The sequence below is a fragment of the Corapipo altera genome, unplaced genomic scaffold, assembly GCF_003945725.1.
Source record: "Corapipo altera isolate COAL_440 unplaced genomic scaffold, ASM394572v1 61305, whole genome shotgun sequence".
In the NCBI taxonomy this organism is placed as follows: domain Eukaryota; kingdom Metazoa; phylum Chordata; class Aves; order Passeriformes; family Pipridae; genus Corapipo; species Corapipo altera.
The window spans coordinates 4551546-4572584 of record NW_020884909.1 but is presented as its reverse complement, the minus strand read 5'-3'; the positions used below and the strand labels follow the sequence as shown (position 1 = coordinate 4572584).

General features: G+C 36.5%; 1 protein-coding gene across 2 annotated transcripts in view; it reads right to left on the bottom strand.

The window, feature by feature from the left end:
• AUH (AU RNA binding methylglutaconyl-CoA hydratase) overlaps positions 1 to 21039 on the bottom strand; it is a 103482-nt gene that overhangs the window by 40247 nt on the left and 42196 nt on the right. For both annotated transcript variants that reach the window (XM_027653056.1, XM_027653057.1), the window contains 2 exons: positions 19344 to 19436; positions 18374 to 18430 (listed from right to left, as the gene is read on the bottom strand). In XM_027653056.1, the coding sequence (XP_027508857.1) occupies positions 18374 to 18430; positions 19344 to 19436 (150 nt within the window). The remainder of the gene's footprint in view (positions 1 to 18373; positions 18431 to 19343; positions 19437 to 21039) is intronic.

The window sequence follows — 21039 nt, the reverse complement described above, 5'->3', positions numbered from 1 at the left end:
AAGCAGGAGCACAACTAAAGTTCTGCACCAAGCCTATGAAAGTGAGTTTACTGCCCACACCACACAAGAGAAGAAAGAAGGTAGAAATCACAGAACACCCTTGTGTAAAAACACCTCTCTTTTAAAGGCTAAACTACAAACCATATATTTAATGAAACCCGTGAAGAAGAGGTTTTGTCAGAGGTGATAATATGAAGTCCTATAACATCAGGAAACGAGAGAATGTAAAAGGTAACAAATCAGAAAAATAGTAGGGGACTGCGATAATACTTTGTTCTATGAACAGTGTTTTCAGGAAATTTGACAATTTTTCCATTGTCAGATCATACTTTACCACTGTGAAGTACTACTTCCCTTTTCTATGCAGGGTGCAGGGGGAAGGGAAAAAACAAACCAGATTTGGACTCACATACATATTTAACATATTTCTCTATGTTGTGCTAGTACTTGTGCTTAAAACATGCTCACTTTACCCTGATTCTGAGAAGTTAAAAAAAACCCCAAACAACAAAATATGCTTTTCACTGTCTTTTGATACTTCATGCAACTGATAAAAGTCACAGAATCACTGAATGCTAAGTTGGAAGGGACCTCTGGTGAACATCAAGGCCATCTCCAGATCAAGGAATTCTGAGGACAAGATTTTTCTAATGCTGTAGCTAGCTCCTGGATGACAGGATGAGGAAACAGACATCTATACAAACCTCCTAAAACGTATGGCACCTGACAATCCTGAAATAGATAATAGTCTAACAATTACTTTAGTCTGCCCACCAGAACAAGAAATGCAAAACACAGCTTTCACTGGTTTTTTTAATGTCTTTTCCCGTGATTTTTAAACAATTTTTAAAATTTCCCAGAGGAATAAATTTTGGGGATTGGGGTGAGAGGGGCTTTTTTTTTGAGGGGTGTTGGGGTGGGTTTTTTCCAAAGCAATCTACAATAGAGAATTTTTGTGACTCTCATTGGTTCCATTATGTATAATCATCTCTTCTCTAGGAATAGAAAAACATATAAAATGTTGTCTTTGCAGACAACCATACCAAACTAAATTCAGGTTTCAAATAAAAAAGGTATTGTAAAGATAAACTTTTAGTAAAGGCCAAAGCAAGGAGTAGAGTTCTCTCATGTGGAACAAAAGTCTTGTCTTGAGATATTATATATGAATTGCAGGGAATTCAAGAGTATCAGAAAATCTGTAGCTACAATATATTACACTCCATACCCTGATTTAGGACACATCTTTTACAGAACATGGAAACACTGCACCTGGGGTTTAACTCATTTTAGAATGGAGAAGCGTGCAGAGCTCAGAACTGCCAGCATATCAGCCTTTTCCACTATTTGGACCTTTGACACTTCCAAGACTGCATTAAGTGCTTCTTAATTCACAGGGGTTTATTTTTTTCCATATGAATAATGAGCAAGTTCAACAGCTGCTTCCTATGTAGATGTACTCCCAGTGTTTCTTTCTTCCTCTCTTATTTCTCACTTCAAGATTGAAGAAAATAAAGTTTTTTAATGGCAACAGTGTTATGGTCTGGGTGACCTCCTATTCTGTTGAAGAGATGGATATCCAGAAAGATAGCTGCCACTTCTGAAGTGTTTAGCATGAAGACTTTTGATCATCTGTAGTAGATATAAAGCTGGCTAGGTATAACATCTTCATGAACAACTAAAATATCAAAATTCAGACACTTTATTTCTGCCTCTAGCAGCAAATCTCAGAGAAGCAGTAAGAAATCTTTCACTACTACAGGTCCAGTCCTGTAGGAAGTGACAGGTCAGTACATTTGGATTAAAACTGTCTATTAATTTCCTCAGTCAAAAGAACTTTACATATTGCCTTGCTTGTCAAACACATGACAACTAGCACATGAATCTAGTGACAAACTTCAGGAATTTCAATATAAGATCAATAGCTACCAGCTAAGTTTCAGGCCAAATTATTATGGCAGAGAGCATTTGGTCTTCAAATTGTCACATTTCTCTTCCATACTGACAGCAGTCAATTCTGTATCAACTCTTTTCTTTTTGACATTTGTTTAAAATCCTATGTAAAATGAAGACTGAACTGGGAAACAAAAGAATAAAAATATGAGCATTTACTCTGTTTTTATGACATATTACTTACTAAAGAGTTGTTACAATTTTTTATGTGAGCTTTTATATATAAAAATTCAATGTAAATGACTGGCTAAGGCCATGCAGCTTTCACTCACTAAATATTCATTCTGAAGCACACTTTTCCCTCTTAGATTTTATTGGCATATTTATGATGGCTATGAACAGAGCTCTGTTGCACCTCTGTACCTTTCATTCACAGTATTTCATACTGCTAGGACAATCTGCAAAGTTTTCATACTGCCTCTGCAAATGGACACATAATAATTTGCTACATTTGTTCACAGTTGTTGCATCTGTCTGAGTGTGTTACCAGCACAAATTACATGCATATATTTGTAAATTGCCTGCCCAAAAAAAAAAAAACAAAAAAAACCAACCCCAACCAAACCAAACAACCCACAAACAAACAAACAAAACCCCCAAAGCAACAACAGAAAAAAACCAACCAAAAACCAGACACATCCACCTAAAAGCATGTAAAACCATAGTATGGCTACAGCACTATGCTCTTATGTTCTGTATTTCACAAAGAACTGCCCTTATAACCTTGTGCACATGGGATTCAACTTACCACACCTAATTATGAAAAGCACTTTTTGACGTCACAGGGTACATGCAGCTCCTGCACTGAAAGCAAGACCACAGAAGTAACCAGAGCCCCAACCAGAAACCCCAGAGCACAGGACAGCATGTTTAGGGAACTGAATTCCACATGCTATCTTCTGCTGGCAGTAACAGCCTTCGAGGATCTGTCTTAAGAGAAAGGTTGGCTCCTGCTTCAAAGTATGAAAATTCAGGAGCACCTGTGTCTTTCTGCTACTGTGTGCCTTCGTTTAAGATTAATACCTAATTACTGGATGTCTGAATTCAAAATTGTCCTGCCATTTCCCAGGCTACAAGAGAGAAACTTTAACTTAAACTTGCCTATATTTGAATCCAGGTGTGGTAGCACTCTCAGATTCTTCCAGAAAGAGAGTGGTAGGAATTATACTGCAAACATGAGCTTTGCAATTAAAGTAGCTACCCTTCACTGATCTTTTCTAAGAGGACAACTGCTCCCACGTTTATTGCTATGAGAAAAATGATGGAGTAGTCTGGGATCTAAGGTGAATTTCCCACAAAATTTTTTTTTCTGACTCAGCTAATATCCACCTAGCACCTCACTCCTTCATACATGCTAGAAGAAGTTACTTTTTTTCCTTCCGTTTACCAGACGTGAATTCACTGAAATTTTGGATGTATTTGAGATTAAGGTACCTGAGAATGGCCTGATGATTTTGAAGGTGAGACTTACAACATTAGAGTCCTATAGTATACAGTGAAAATTCCACATGTAAAATGTTCAAATCTATGAACAATTTCAAGATTTTTAATTGGTTATCATTCCGCTGCTTTCTAAAAGACCTACTTTTATTCTAGCTCTGTTGGGAGAAGTATCACCTGCTGACTCTTTACAAGAAAACAGAGAGCCAAGAGAGATATTGTCTTGAGAACTTTCCCCAGTAAAAACAGGCGAAAGAAGTGATTTAATGAGAGAAGATGAAAACTGCACTTAGCTTAAGTTCTTGGTAAACGCAAACCTTTGGAGAAAGTGTCACAGAAATGCATTTGAAACAGTCAATTAGCAGATGCCAAGCTCAGCAAAATGAAAAAAAGAGCCTGTCACAGTAATGACAAAAAAAAAAAAACAAACAGTGAAACCTTGTACAGTGACATTTTCAAGAACAACATTCATATGAATGTTTAGATGATTAAATTGCTCTATTTTAGGCATCTTACAATACAGGTGAACTCGTGATTCAGGCTGAGGGATTTTCCAAACAGCCCAGTTTCAATGTTTAGAAAGTCACCAAACATTAACACATTTCCTAATGTCATGCTGAAACACAAAAGTGGGACAACCTCATGCCCCAAAACAATAACCCGAATCATGATCACACTATGCACTAATAATATGGTATAAGAATATTATACCATAATGGAATATGGAATATCCCCAAAAGTAATTGAAAAATGAATACAACAAAGATTTATTTCAATAATATGTTTTAAACAAAAACACTCACATGTTTGAAACACTGCAACATGAATCCAAATCATTTTCATTTGGTTTGAAAATGGCATGAAAAACCAAGTAAGTACATCCTGCTTCTCGTGATTTACTAGATCAGAATGTTGTTTTACATTGTTCACCCCCAGTTTTGGTTTTATGTTTTATCACATTAGAAAATGACTCACTGATAATTTACTTTGTCTTTACTCTCTTTTTTATGACAAAGACTTTGGGAGACAGTCAGCAGATGCAGTGAATAGAGAACACTTAATTTACTGTGTCACTTGAAAGAATCTGAAAACAAAGGAGACATCAAAAGATGAATTAGGCCAAGTCATCAGAATTTGCTAGCATTCCATGCACTGAAAGACTGGATATTATGCAAAACAGCCAGACCTTTCCTTGTTCCATGCAGGGGAATTATATAGTTAGCAGTCTGATACGATAAATAGCACAAAACAGAGGAGTATGCAGTAGCTGAAGTCCTTTGTATGTAAAGCCTCCATTGTTTAGCGAGAGTCAATGAGAAAGCTGCTATTTTTTTGTCCTATTTTGTCCTTCTTCAATTAAAAAAATGCATTTCTTATTAGAGAAAAAAAAAAACCCACAACTAACCTTCACATTGGATTTCATAAATTCTCTTCTAGCACTAAAGAGGTGTAGGATGATACATCTAGGGACACGCAATTCATTCAAACACAAGTGTTCGGCCCTTCTGAAGGGCTCACTTAGAATGCACAAAGTTGGAAGATTTAAAGATACTCTGTTTCAACGTCCACTTAAAAAAGATCTCAGTGTTTTCCACCCTCAAATGCTGCTAGACATTTAAGCAAGACTAACAGAAAACCAGATTAGAAATAAAAGCTGCCGTTCACTTACACCAACTTTCCAAGGCACTATGAAGAAGGGACATGTTTTCAACCATCATTTCTCAGCCATGGAAGTTCAGGCCACAAGTTGTCTGAAACCAAAGCTTTGAGAAAAACACTACTGATCACGAACCTTGAGACCAAAAAAGTAGCAATTCTTTCTGTGATTGCAAAGGCAGTGATAGCAGATCAGCTATCATTGATCTATACAGTTCTGCTGAAAGTTCCCTGCTGAAAGTTCCATCAGAAATTTTAATATCTCTAATATGACATGAAGTACCCTTGCTCAGAAGCTCCTGAGCTGTCTTAAATTAGACCCCCAAAACCCTCAAAACCAACAAACAACAACAACCTCCACCCCCTCTTCATTATTAAGCTTTAATCTGTGACCAAAGGTCAGTTTTGTACAAGTTTAGAAAATCCTTTCCTCATATATACCCAAGAGTAGGGTTTACTACATGCAGTGATGATGCCTGATACTTTAATCAGAGCCAGCTTATTGCTATAGGCAAAATTTAATTTTTCAAGATAGTGGATTAAGGGCCAGGATGCTGTGCAGCTTGTACCATGGGGAATACTAAATGAGGAACAGGAGAAATATTCAGATCTAAAGTAAGGCAAAAGGCTCAGAGCTAGGATGCAGACACAGAGGGGTATCCCTTTAGAGCTGTGTTTAATGATTCTCTACTGCAGAAACAGAAAAAACTGAAGATACCAGCAGCATTGCTAGGAACAGCCAGCTGTGTCACTGCACAGCAACAACTGTTTTATGATCACTGAACCCTCTTCCCTCAAGGGCAGCAGCAAGCTTGACTTTCCAGGGCCCATGCAAAGTAGAAAAGAGCTAACAGCTATTTTGGTATCGAGGACAACCTACAGCCACGAGTGACTGCCTGCCATGCCTGTGGCAAAAGAGAATTCTAATTTCAACAGAAACACTATGAGGGTGGGGACGAGAATAAAACTGAAACACTAGTAAATTCAAGTTACTAATCTTCCCTTTATTTAGCAAGCATGACAGCAATATCATAATGTGTTTTTTCAAGCAATTATGCACCACCTACATATATTGAATTCCTGTACTGTTGCAAGGGTAACCAGCATGGTTGTCAGGTATAGTGCTGTATAATGTGGTGTAAAACCACCACTTCAATTAGTTATCTCTCTCCAATAGTTACTTATTACCCGTATTTTCCTTTTGATTAAGTTGTTGCTTTGTTTTCATTAACAGTCAGGCTCTTCCACATGATTAAAACCAAAAAATGTTGCACTGAACAGATATCCTATAACTAATCACCTGGTAGGGTGACCATGACTATTTCCAGATACTTCCTCAGCCTCTGTTAAACCAGTGACAGATTGCAGTTATTAACAGGTCAGTGAATAAATTAATTCCAGGGCACTGAAAATTATGTTCATGAAATGAAAAGTGGCCTTGCTGACATTGCATCACTATTTCTAGACAGTGTGCTTGAACACCAAATAAATCTCACAAGTTGGATGAGTGCCAAAAACTAGTGACCTAGTTTCATTAGTGTGGGAAAAGACTAGCAATTGGTCCTATGAGAGCAGATTACCAAAATAACTTCACACAAAAGCATTCCATAAAGAATTTTCTTTAAATCAGACATTTTCCAACCTAACAGGTCACTGAAAACCTTGCCCTCCCACCCAAAATGCCAGTCTGACATACTTTAAATTTTAAAGTTAAAATGCACTTCAATTACTCATACTGACATTCCTATACAAAATTCCGATTAGACAGAATAAACATTATCTTCTTTCCATCCCATTACCTCTTTCCATTTCATTCATAATAATTTAAAACTGTTTTAAATCAAAACAGCTCTTGCATTTTCAGTGAAAAATGTAACACTTCAGGCTTAAACAAAGAGTTTTACTAATATAAGTAAGTCTATTTTTAAGCACACAGTAATCTGCTCAGTAATCTTCCTTGATTAAAAATTCCTTGGCTTGTCTTCAAAAAACACACTGAGTATGGATGAGCTCAACAGCTGTCGACATAATTTTTAGGAACTTAGCAAGTATTGTTGCGTCTATACTAGCCCCCATTTATACACTCCAGCTGGTCCACCAGATCCCCACTCCCAGTCCTTCTCCCCCAGAAACATCTATATTGAGACGAAGAGATTCTGAAGAGGGGAATTTTAATAACAACACACAAGCAGAAGACATTTCATCTTCTTTTCATCTTTCCAAAGCCTGTTGCCTTCTGCGAATTGCTTTCCATTCATTAATCCAAGCAAAGTGCAGAAGGCAAACTGAAATACTATAAGAAAACTATTACAGCACCCGTAAAAATCCCAGAACATTCTTTCACAAGTCAGACTAGAACATGACATAAGTAGTGCAACGCAATTAGTTTCACCCAGCAATCCCTGCTTTCACAAGTCTTTACTAACACTTGCTCATGACAAAACCGCAGCTCTTCCCTGTGTGCTGTGAGCAGTTGGGGGTCACTTGCACAACGGCTTATTTAATCACCTCAAAACTTTGGGGTTTCTTTTATCCTCCAGATTCCCTCTGGATTCACAACTACCAGAAAAAAAAAAAAAAAAGTACCAGAGGATGATCATAGATTTTGTGTTTACTGTGGCAAACGCCGATGATGTCAATGGAAATTTTGAGCAAAGAATGACATGGAGACCTGTGACTACGTTTTGGAAGGACATACCCATCATTTAAAAATTCAAAAATGCTGTGGGAGTATCTGGGGAAAAAAACTGAACAGACTAAAAAGCTAGCAACATGGTTACATTTCTAAAACCCATACTAATTATTTTAATCTTAATAAATAATTCCTTCAAGAGAATCAACAGGAAAATTTCAGCATCTTACTTCTTTCTCCTCAGTTATTAAAACTTATTAAGTCCTCATGTTTGCATCTCCAACCTGTCTTGTCTCTCTGCCAGTAACCTCCTGATCAGCATGCATTTTTTTTTTCTCCTTTTTATCTCCTACATCTTCTGTCTTTGCTTCTATGCCCAATCTCTTTGTAGGCTCCATCCCAACTACTTGTACAGGCTATGGCAGTATCATAACTACATGCTGTCCACTGCAGACTTCACAAAGGGCAGGGATGGGAGACACATCACAGAAGCTGAGTCACTTTAAACTTAAAGGGTGGCTTATGGGCTGTTTGATTCTCACACATGGATGTTGCTTATCACACCTGTGAGAATCATGCAGGTCTCCCAAACGTACTTTTTATCTCATAACTGAAAAACACATTTGGTCATCACTTCTACAGAACTATTGGGAACTACTAAGTGATGTGAAATATGATCAGCTACATAACGCTTGCATCCAGTGTCTCATCTTCACCATCTTGTACTAAATTGTGTCTATCACTGTGCAGATTAACAAGCTTCTTAACACTACAAGGAGTATTTTCATCACCCTTTTTACACATCTCATTTAGTGACAAACCAAGAACTAAAATAAGGAGTCTATGTTTCTTGAGCTGTCAATGTACAGAGACAGGACAGCAATTAAGACTTCCAAAATTACCTAGACTGTATGAATAATCTTCTTTACTCATTTTATTTTGCTGTATTCAATTGCCCTGGTATGTTTTTCATGTACACATATAGAGACTTTGGTAATGACATATTTCTGCTTGATTCTGTCACTGAGAGATAAAATTAGATTTTTCCTTCGTCATCTCAAGGAATTAGAAAACAAGTTCCCAACACAGACTGACTGACTTAAGCATTTTAATCTTCATTCATCATTGACTCTTTAAGGTTAATAATTTTCTCTACTTCACCTGCCTATTTTCTCTGTGTTTCCTAAAACTCCTAAGGAGTTCTTTCTCCTTACCACTTGTGCTACTGTAGATAGGAAGAATACAGAAAAAGCTTCATTAGTTTGTCAAATACAGTGCATAAGTGAAGCTACAGGAAAAAAATGAAATTATTGAGACAATATTTAATCTCTGACAATGAGCTGAAGCAGCAATGAGTCTCTATAATAGACAAACATGGAAAGGTAATCAGAAAAGTTAGAGAACAATAAAATTCAGAGATGTTGACTGTGGAAGAAGTTGAGTCTAGAACTCTGAAGCTCAGTATTTTTGTTTTAGCCGTAGTCCAACAGGAGAGGTTAAGACAAGTCAGTAGATATTGAGTTTAATTTGTCTAAAATGAAGTTTTAATTTTTCCAAAATGCAGTTCTTTTGAATTAAAACAAACAAACAAACAAACAAACAAGAAAACCAAACAACCTTCAGTAAGTCAATTTTTAAAAGAAAATTTAATGCAATTGTGTTTTCCATATTCTGCAAATTTTTATTTTTGTCATGTCCCACTTTTCCCCAGAAACATCAGCTATTTTTACTCGGTCTTCCTTTTGTTCCCACATAAGCTTAGTAATGAGATATGGAAAGAAAATAATACAGAAACTTCACATGAAAGTGTGCAATTAGAAGTTTTTATTAGGATTTTCAGTGAACAACAGAGCCTGAGATGGACACTAGATCCTGTTTTCAGGACACATTTGGGGATCACAAGGGTGGTCTTGTACAAACATTAGGCTTTGTACAACTTTTAAAACTAGTTCCAAACTGTGCAAGGGGGAAATCACACCATCAAAGGCGTTCATGATGGATCCTTACGAGTCAATACAAAACTCATTCACCTGATCAGATGTGTATAGAGATTCTTTTATCTTTTTAACTGGCTTTGAAAAAATAAAGGGTTCCTTACCTAGCAGAGTTTTAGATCATTCCTTTATTCGTTTACTTTATTCTCTCCATGCCCTCTTCACTTGAGCACCCCAAGTGAATATCACCTCCTTTGCACCTATGCTATGAAACCTACTGTGAATTCCATTGATATTGTTACAGACTGCCTAAACCATAATTTTATTTGGTGTCATACTATTTTATATATGTAGTAAGAAAAATCAAGCTGTAAAAGCTCCAAAAAATTTCTGTTTGCTTTCTTTTTAAACCTTCACTCCTTAGTTACCAACAGCACATAAATGGTCTGGAGAAGATACAAATGTGATACCCGTGTTCACTGAAATAGCACCTGAACAGGGCTTAAACCTGCATTATTTTAGGAGAATAGAAAAAACCAAATTATTTGCTTCATTCTTTTCATTTTTCTGGTTGTCATTCAAAAATGATCAATCTCACAAAACAATTTTCAAACTCATCAAAGCACTCTCATATACCTATAATAATGAGGAAAGGAACTGATAACATCTCAGTTTGTAAGAATGATTTTAATAAAAACAGTATTCCAAAAATCAATCTTGATATAAAGAGCAATGTTTTTATTCCCTCAAGACATGACAAAGGTCCAAAGAACATTCAATCATTGGTTGCTGCTATGGTTTGCTTTCTCCATTGGTGTATTTTACTAATCTCAGAACTTCTATGCTTTGCTTTCCAAGATCAAGTGCTCTTACACTTCCTCTAATGCTCAGCTTGGCTTCTGGGGCTCTCTTTTGTCCTTGTTTTACTTCTTCCCTCCTCTGCAGCATCAGGGGACTAACTAGACACAGGACGTTGGAGATGCAGTGCTGACACTTATGATATCGAACTTTCTCAAACATTTGACTGTTAATTCTGATTTGTCAACAGAACATCAACAGATTTATCAACTATCCAAATTTAGGTCAGGAAGAGATGTTCTGCCATCTCTGCTAGCAGAATGAACTAGAATGTCAGAAGTGGTCAATTTCTTACACTGAACTTGACATCTCAAATATCTCTCTATACAATTGCAGTCACTCGGGACACTCACGACAGCCTTGGATACCTCCTTTCTCTGTAGGAAGTACTAGCTGTGTTTTTAATATGGATTTGGAAAGTGTTCTACGGCTAAAATGCAAAGGGAAAAGCACAGATTGTTCTGAGGATCAATCTGTAGAGGTAAGTATTGGAGATACCTGCTTCATGTAGACACCAGGGGCAGTTCTGATGACACAGTTCCAGTATCTCCCTTTCTGCTGAATGTCGCTGCTACTTGTAAAATATTCTATTTAAAGAGATGAAATAATTTTGTACACTAAATTTGCAAAACATTAGGTTTATGTATGGAGCTTCTGCAGTGTTAGTATTGCAAGACATTTTGCAGCTTTGCCTCAGCATCATTGCCATTACAGCTGATCACAAAGCCTGGGGGAAAATGAGTCACTTGATGAAAATCAATTAATTCTTATTTAAGAAAGGGAAACTGTAAGAACCACAATTCTCCTTAACTTACAGAAGCAGAACCAATTCACCCTCCTCTAGAAACATTCTATATATTGTGTTTAATTACTTTGAGGAAAAAGTGGATGTTAAGACATCTGTTTTCTATGCTATCAGCAATTTCTTATTTCAGGACATTTATTTAACACAACTCATAAAATAAACATTAAAAAAATATGAAAATGCAACTAGAGCTATCTAGACCTCAGATGACTGAAGAAAAACAGATAAACATTCTTGGAGAACTAATTCAGGGGTTTTACTGTATCAAATCTTAATAGGATTATTAAATGTTCAACAGTCACTGTTAGACCACAGTAAAAAAAGAAAAATTAAAAGTTTTTCTTAATTTTAAGTCAAAAAGAAGAAGAAAACACATAGGTTTGGGTTTTCCACAGTAAATAAATTTTTAAGCACAGCATTGATGAGATGCTGAAGGTGTTGATTCAGAAGCTTGACTTGTACTAGCATTTAATTTGTGAACTTTACAATACTAAAACTCTGACAAAAGCCTGACATAAGGAAACAGAAGAAGTAATAGAAGTCGTAAGAGACTTTATGGACTAACTGAAACAAAAAAGAAACAAACTCAAAGTTTACTGTTACTCTTTGGGTTTTTTTTTTCCCCAGTCAGTCAGTCAGTTGTCACAGGACTAAGAGTTGAACTTTAAAAATGTAAGACTCTTACACAGGTGTCCTTATCTAATGTAAAAAAAAAAGCAGTCTATGTAAGAACTCAGGAGACCATATGAAAAAAGTAGAGAAGAAAAGAATAGGCTAGTGAGGGTAGGACTAAAGATGGACTAGACAGGTACAGGATTACCCAAGTAAGATATATAAGGTTATACAAAATAATCAGATTTTTCTAAGTATCTCTGTAATGATGTACTGTCACGTAGCACCTACATGCAGAAAAACTACACTAAATACACAGAAGCCTTTAAGTCCTACCTCAGACACTACCACAAACAGTGACAACTGGAATTTTTTCAGTATTTGTCAAATGCAATTATTCCTATTCCTCTTGAAACTGAAGCATAGAAATCTAAAGAATATCCTATCAATCTATTGTAATGTGCATCAGATTTCAACTTGAAATGTCTGACATTCAATTTAACCTTTACACTTGCCCGAATTGGACAGTGACTGCTGTTAGTAAGATCACATTCTGTGTTTTTCACGTCTGGGAATTCCCTTGACATCTTTATCATCCAAAACAGAAAATTTTTTCAACTTTAAAATAAATACTGCAACAGAGACCATAACATTGTTGTTTTTAAAGCCAAGAATTAATACTTTCAGAGATAAGGAAAACATCCTATGATTATGTAAATCTAGATTTCATTTTTACACTTATTTTCTTCCTGTGCAAAGAAAACTAATATTTCAGCATTCATCCATTGGACTTTATAATCTTATAATCCACAAGTACTATAATTTCCCCAAATGCAAGTTAAAGTTTAGAAAAACAGTCAAAACAATACTGTTACCAAAGTGGAAAGAGAAGAACACAGAAATGCTTTCATTCCATCTCTCCCTTGTTCTACATTTTAATGACAAAATCAGTCCAGTCTGTTATGGCATAAAGCTTCAGTTTCACCTTTGGAAAAAAGGCTTCAAAGTAACTTTAAGATGCAGAAAGAAGATATAGCTTATTTACAAAGACTTTCTTAGAGTGTTAACAGAGTTGTTTTTTGTTTCTTTCCCATTTTTTTTTTTAAGTCTTCTTCATAAAAAATGCTTTTAAAACATGATCCCAGGGATTGTGTGCTGGGTTTTTATTTTAATAATAAAGAGTGGAAGACAGTTTGGTAATTAAGTAGTTGGATTTTTGTGAGGAGCATAGAAGAACAAAGGCAAAATGATGATGAATTGAACTAAGCCTTGCTAATCAAAATGCTTTCATAAAGAAAACAAACAGAAAAAAGCAGTGACAGCTATACAAATGCAGGCCAGTAGCTACAGTTTTTATCCAGCAGGGTCAACTCATCTGCTGACACAAGTGTATTAATTTCAATGAAGTACTATTATTTTATTCTGGTTTGGGGTTTTTTTTGGTGGAAAAATAACTGTGGATTTATACCAATACCTTTACCTTACAGATGACACTTTCACAGAAATAAACTGCATAAAGGAAACACAAATTATTTTATATATATATATACACCTGTCTTTCCCACTTCTTGTTATCACAGGATACTTTCCCCTGTCCAACTAATATCTCTCACTCTGTTAACAGAGTAGAAAGTTTATGTATATCATTCACAAACATTTTTGTCTCCTCACCACAGATCCATTACTGAATGGTACATAAATAAGATACAAACAAATAAAAGCAGATCTGCCAGCAAGACATCATCTATCAATTGCAGACTTAGTATGATATCCATTGTGAAAATCTAGAGATAAAAAGCAGAAATACATCATGGATGGAGACAGTTTTAAAAACTTACAAAGCAGAAAAACAAAGGACTTCAATAAACTAATACTCCAAAAGACAATTTTTGGCTAAGGAGAAACTTGTCACTGAGAAACACTTCCTTTGCAAGTTGAGAGACACCAGAAACTATATTCAATTAATGACAGATGTTTGCTTTCTTTTTACTTCAGTTTGGGAAATAAAAACAAAGAGAAGGAATACTTTTTTTTTTTTTTTGTGCAAAAAAGACTCTTCCTACACTGAGTTCCATACAGACACAGAATTACACAGAAAATAACTTGTTTAAACAGCTTTTTGACTAAGAGATGAAAAAATAATAACTTCTTTTAGCGATGAACAGGTTTGAGAAAAGTTACTCTGACAGATAACAAGCATTGCCTTAAAATGCAAAGCTAATGAAGTCTGGTTTCTCATGAAATCCTGTCTCATACAAACTCATTGCTATCCAGTGAGATGAGTATTCTGATTGAAACATTATCCACAGCTAAGACATGCATGGCACCTCCCTCCTGTGCTCTTTCTTTCATGCCCAAGAATAGGTTAGTTCATGCTGAAACTTTTTCATCTGAGGACAATAAAATTTTCCCTTCATCTGGCCACCTACTTGTAATAGTATTCCAGGGACTGTCTTTTTTTTGCAGCCTCTAAACCACAAATTAGACCACAACGGGCTAACAGGCACCAAGTTCACAGGCAAGAAAACTGAGGAAGGGAGGGGATGAACAGACAAATATACACTCTCAAGTACAATAGAGCAGAGAAGAAACAGTCTAAGATATTCCTGGACTATGTGGAAGATAATTTTCTGACAGAGTTGGTACATAAACGAAGAGGTAAGGTGCCTCACTGCTGTTTGTGAACAGAGAAGGATGATGTGAGTGTCAGAGGCCACCTGGGGCACAGGTGACTGTGAAATGATAGTTTTCAGTTCTCAGGGCAGTAAGGAAGTGGGTCAGCAGAACTGCCACCTCAGACTTCCCAAAGGCAGACTTTGGCCCGTTTAGGAGACTATTTGACAGAGTCCCTCGGGAGGCAGTCCTGAAGGGCAGAGGTTTTCAGTAAGGCTGGACATTCTTCAAGAAGATCCTAAAGGCAGAGGAAGCAGGTTGTCCCCACGTGCCAGAAGAAGAGTCAATAGGAAAGAAGACCAGCCTGGCTGGACAGAAAGCTTTGCTGGAACTCGATAAAGAAAAGGAGATAGTAATATTGCTTGGCAGACTTTCTTAAGAAAACAAAAATCATCAATATTCATTTTCCATCATCAAGTTACCAAGCAATTTTCTCTCTGTTACACACTTCCACTAGTTCTCTGAATCTTGACTTCCTTATTAGACAGTGGGATGTACTGAACAGGAAAAAGAGAAAGGTTTTCTACTTTCTCTAGCTCCCATTCTAGTAGTTAAGCTTTTTTTCATAGTGGAGAGAACTGGATTTAATTACCTGAAGGCATAAGAATAATCCTGCTCCCTCACAACCTGAACAGCTGGTCTGTGAACTACTGTATGTATGCTGTCTGCCATGGATGAATTTTCTGAGGAGATTCAGCCTGCTCACCAATACAGTATCACCAACACAGCATGCTCTATAAATGTCTACTTGGTTGAGACCCTCGGCAGACTTAGGAGGAATGATTCACTTTGGTTCACTGCAATTCAGCCAACCACCACTCAAACTTATCCTTTAGAAGGTTTGCAGTACTTCTGTGCTTATTCAAAAGCAAAATTTCCCACACCTGGGATATTTCACAGAATCACAGAATATGCTGAGTTGGAAGAGACCCACGAGGATCACTGAGTCCAACCCTTAGCCCAATACAGGACCACCCCCAAGAGTCACACCATGTGCCCAGGAGTGTTGTCCAAGCATTTCCTGAACTCTGTCAGCCTTGGTGCTGTGCCCACTGCCCTGGGGAGCCTGTTCAGTGCCCAACCACCCTCTGGGGGAAGAACCTTTTTCTAATATCCAACCTTACAATTCCCCTGACACAATTTCAGGCCATTCCCTCGAGTCCTGTCACTGGTCACCACAGAGCAGAGATCAGTGCCTGCCCCTCCTCTTCCCCTCCCAAGGAAGCTGTAACTGCAATGAGCAGTCTCCTCTTCTCCAGCTGAACACACCAAGTGCCCTCAGTCTCTCCTCACATGCCTTCCCCTCAAGGCCCTTCACCACCTTTGTTGCCCTCCTTTGGACACTCTCCAATAGCCTAATAACATTCCTATATTGTGGTGACCAAAACTGCACACAATATTCAAGGTGAAGTCATTTGTGTTAAAACTGGTTGGTCACTAGACAGCACCTCACTCAGTCTTTTGATGATCACATTTCAAAATCGGATGGAATAAAACATAATATACAATGAGGTCCAAAATATGATAGCTGATATGTCCTGAATTTTTATTTTAATACTATTCTAGTAACATTCTTCTAACACAGCTTTTCAATTGTATCTTTGTAGGGCTTTAAAAAGCAGACCTCCTCCAAGCAAATAAGTTTTGCATATAGCCTCAAATACCCACATTAATTATCACCCAAGTTAAAATTTTTACATCTATCACATACTCCTGGCAGCTCACAGAACAGATTAAAACCAGTAGTTTGCCATAGTGTAGGGACCTAGTTCAAAGAAGCAACACAGCTTGTCAGAAGGTTTCAGGTGTGCTACAAGGCAGCAGAAACCTATGGAGGCCTCTTAATGGCTCCAGCTCACTTTTCAGCTCCACTTCCCACTTGTTTTGGCTCAGAGCAGCCTGAAGCAAACACTGTAAGAAAATACCCCATTAACTCATGAAACCTGTGTGTGCACATCTGGCTTCTCTACCTAAATGAGATATGCAAAATATTCCTTCACTCAGTCTTCACCTTCTGGTGACAAAAAGCATGATCAGTTACTCTTCAGATGACAAGAACTAAAAGGGCTGAACCATTGTGATTGCTCAACAGAACAGGACTGGTGCAAGTACAGGCTGAACAGGAAAAGGTTGTGATAAGCTCGAATGCAGTCGGCAAAAATAGTCATAAGAAAGGCTGATATGAATATGGACAAAAATTCATCTTTGAACATACCCCAAAATGTTTTAAGTTTAAAAGGCAATGTAACATGGCGAAATCTGTCATATTTTCAAGGAGCTGAAGACATATGCCAGAATCATTATTTTAGGATGAGGAAAAAAAAAAAACAAAAAAGAAAGATTTTTCAAGTCTCAGTCTTTGAATAGCAGTAAAATATTCTGAATGAAACTCACAATGAGTCAGTTCCCTAGCATTTTAAGGTAAGAGCATAGGAGTTTGAAACATCTATAATTAACTGAAGACAGGGAAACAAGACAACCTACAGAAGTTGAATAGTTTTCAACTTTTTCTCCATATATTGAGAAATTTGACCTGACTTTCTTGAATTGGAGCATATGTCTCCAATACTGTCCTGCAGAATTTCTTAGAAGATGGAGTGGAAGGACAAAGAGGAAAAATTTTCAACAAAGATAAGCAACATAAACTTCTGGTTTTTTCTTCACTGGGACTTATTGTCAAGGCATGTTACTTCAAGACACCACCACTACAAGGAAATACATCTTTAAAATCATCTGCATTATTATCTTTATCCACTGCTAAAAAGAGACCAGTCTTCAATCACAACTCTGTTTTCTTTACGTATAATGTAGCTCAGAACACAGAAAGTATTGACTGAAATCACATCTCAACAATAACCATAACAATAGAGCAGCTGAAATTGTACAATAATTGTCCAGACTAGTCAGAGAATGGGATAGTTTTATACACAAAGTTCATACCAGTGCTCCCATTAGGGGCTTTTTTTTACAGTTCTTTCCACAAAACCTGCAATGGTATCTGCTAGAACTGGATATACCGCTTTCAGAATAGGTTCAACCCATTAGAAAGAAAACAGGAACAAAGAGACAAAACAGAATTCCCTAGAACTTCCAGAAATTAAGGCCAAAAGTCAAAGGAATGCACTTTTTTCTAAATTATTGCCCTTTTCCCAGACCAGCAAATATCTTAATTTAAGTAAAACGATTTATACACAAAATAAAACAAAAAGGTTCTGTAACACACAGACCTCCCTGAACGTTATTCATTACACAACTTGCATTCACCCTGAGTCCAGGAAAAGCCAGTCAACTGGCCTTCCAAGTATAAAAGAGGTCTTTGACTCCAAAAATCTCAAAAAATTCACAGCTATACTATCACATTTATTCACAGAGCTATACTTTCATTTCTTTACAACCCATTTAAAATCAGCATGAAAACAGAATTCGAATTCTAAAGTACCAAATGTTATGTAAAAGTGGATCATTATTTACATCACTGCTTTCTTACACTGACAGGTTTTTTCTCACCTGACCTTTAAGAAAACTATTCAGCCTTCAGATCAAGACATCACATGTAATTTACAGAATCACTCAATATTGACTTAGTTACTGAAGACTTTGTTTAAAAACATAATATGCAAGTGCTCCTCCCTGAAAACGAGAAATACACCTTTTAATTAATTTTTTTTAAATAATACCAGCACTAAGCTGGAAAACATGCTATGACCCTTAATAAAAATACAAAAATAAGCAGAAATTCATAAACACCAATTCAAAATACTAAAAGCAGGTGTTATTTAGTTATCCACAGTAGTAAAAGCAAAACACTCATACCTGCACCTGGAATGATTGCCAGCTTCGTTTCAACTAGGCCCATTTTAGCAGAAGAGGCTAAAAAACAGAATGTGAAGGAGTTCTTACCATAACCATAGGAGACAAAAATCTATGGAAAATATGTAATATTATATATGACCTAAAAGTTTGTTAATTTATTACATTTCCTTGAAAAAGAACAATAAATCACTTTAAAAAGCATTTGTTTATAAAAATCTTCAAATAGATTCAACTGATCTGCCATTAGGAAAAGATCTAACTACTTCCATCAAGGTAAGTTCTGTACCTTATTAGTTTTCATGCAGCAAGTAAGTAATTACAGAGACTTGCTTCCAAATGTAAAATATTAAAAGAAAGAGGCTGCTATTACTTAACATCTTAAAATGGGGTAGAATTCTGTATCTGATTATTTGAATTCTTGAGGTGACAGAATATTCTGTAAGGTCAAATAGACCCTGAGTTTCTGGTAACAGTTCAGGACAAAGTTTCCATTTACTTTCCATCAATTGGCTTTACAGTTCTGACAGCTTATTAGCTAATGGTGCCCCTTTTCAAGTGTTGCCGTCACTTTTGTAACTTAATTTCTTGTGTAATAATACTCTCACTACCAACTTTTGCTTTTTGCCTGCACCCTGTTTAGATAAAATGAAATCTCCATCTAGAGCGCTTCAAATTCATAAGAATAAATAAAATATGAAAATAATTACATAACCCTTCTGGCAATACTGATAAAATGAGGGTCATAAGAATAAAATAAACATGTAATAAAACCAATCCAACTATCAGTGATGTTTGAAATTAAACATTAGCAAGTACTTAGACAGGTTTCTGCTTAAGTCCTTTAAAACAATGGGTTATAAACAATGTCAAATACAAAGAAAGTTTTATAAGACTGTTGCCAACAGATGGATTAGTCAAGCCATCCATAACACTAATAATTCCACATTCTAAAAGCAGGATTCAGACCTACCTGCCACCCGTATATCACAGGCTAATGCAAGTTCTAGGCCACCACCTAAGGCTGTTCCATCTATTGCAGCAATAGTAGGTACAGGCAGATTGGCTGAAAAAGAAAGCATCAGTTAAGACCAGCCTCATAAAGAAGATCTCTGAAACACCATTTCATCACATTTCTTTCATTGTACAGTCATAGTATGGGGAAAAAACTGTCATCAAACAAACTGTGACGAAATATTGATTGATCAGCAACGCTTTGGGAAAAAAAAAAAAAAATTACCCTGCCCATCACTCTGTGGCTGAATAGGTTTGCAAGCCTTTTTCTCTGGCTTTGGTTAACTTTTTACAAAAATCTGAAAGTAAACTTCAAGAACATAGACAGAGCTAGAGAAACAATAAACAGGGGTACTTAGAAAAAGCACTTGGATAAACAGTCCCAGCTGGAAGCTCCCTGTGCCTTAACACTCCCAGACCACCACTGGCAACAGTGGCCACCACTCTTGCCCCTCTCCTCCTGTAAAGCAGCAGCTAACAGCTCAGTGGAGGTGGGAAAGTCTTCAGTCTGACAAACAGATGCTGCCAGGACACACGAGAGGCTCCAGAGGCCTGTGCGACCATGGCACGGTTTGTACGGAATTCACCATCAGTGTTCTGACACAGGAGAGTCATTCCAACACTAAGCCTAAAGTACTCCCCTTCACCTTCTGTACGTTTAAGAGCTCTTCATCCTTCTTCACCACCAACTCAAAGTCTGATAAAAAATGCATTTTCACTTGAGAAATAAACTTGGATATTACAGCTTTAATTATATTTAATATAACATTTACCACAAGCTATCAATTTTAAACTACACTCAAACAATATTTCAGTAGTACATTGTTGCTATTAAAGTTTCAAAGATAGTTAAAAGCAATTAATCAGCTGGACACTTGGGTGTGCAGCTTGTGGAAATGTTAAGCCAGCTCCTGACAGCAGTAGCTTTTTTTGTGGATGTTAAAACAATATTTTCTTTGTTTTAATGTTTCAATTACTTGAATTCAAAGACCAGTTCATTCAGCTGGAAACTGAAATAGAAAAAAAACTTCTGTCAACATATAAATGAAAATGAAGTGTGAGAGACTTAATTCCTTTTAAAATCTAAAAGGATAATACAACAAAAGTGATTAATTTGATGTATTAATTACAAGTAATACTTCCTTGTCATAGTGAACTAGCTCGTTCTTAATTTTAGAAATTGTGCCACCTAGCTTACCTTTTTCCTTTGTGACAGAGATACTTCAGATAATTTAATTTTAAAAAAAAATCCAATTAAATGTTATTGTACATCAGCATGTCAATTAGCACACAAACCTACAGTATACAGAATACACAATTAAATGAAGGCTATTTTAGCTGTAAATTTACACACTCCTATGATTAACAACTAATGAAATATCCAATTGTCTTTAAGAAAAGAACAAAAACACAGCAAAGCTTTCCAATATGGTAACAGATGCTTTAAACCAAAGTCCCTTGGTTGCTGGTTTAGATCATGGTTAATAGTGATTATCTGAATCAATTTCAATGTCAAAAGAGATTAGTGACTGTTTGCAACACCAAGCTCTTCCAGTGACTTAAAAGAGCTCAAGGTATCCATTATACCTGCCATCTACCACAGAAGGCATAAGAGACAGATGAATGGGAGTAAAACCTGCTCTTTCTCTATTCAC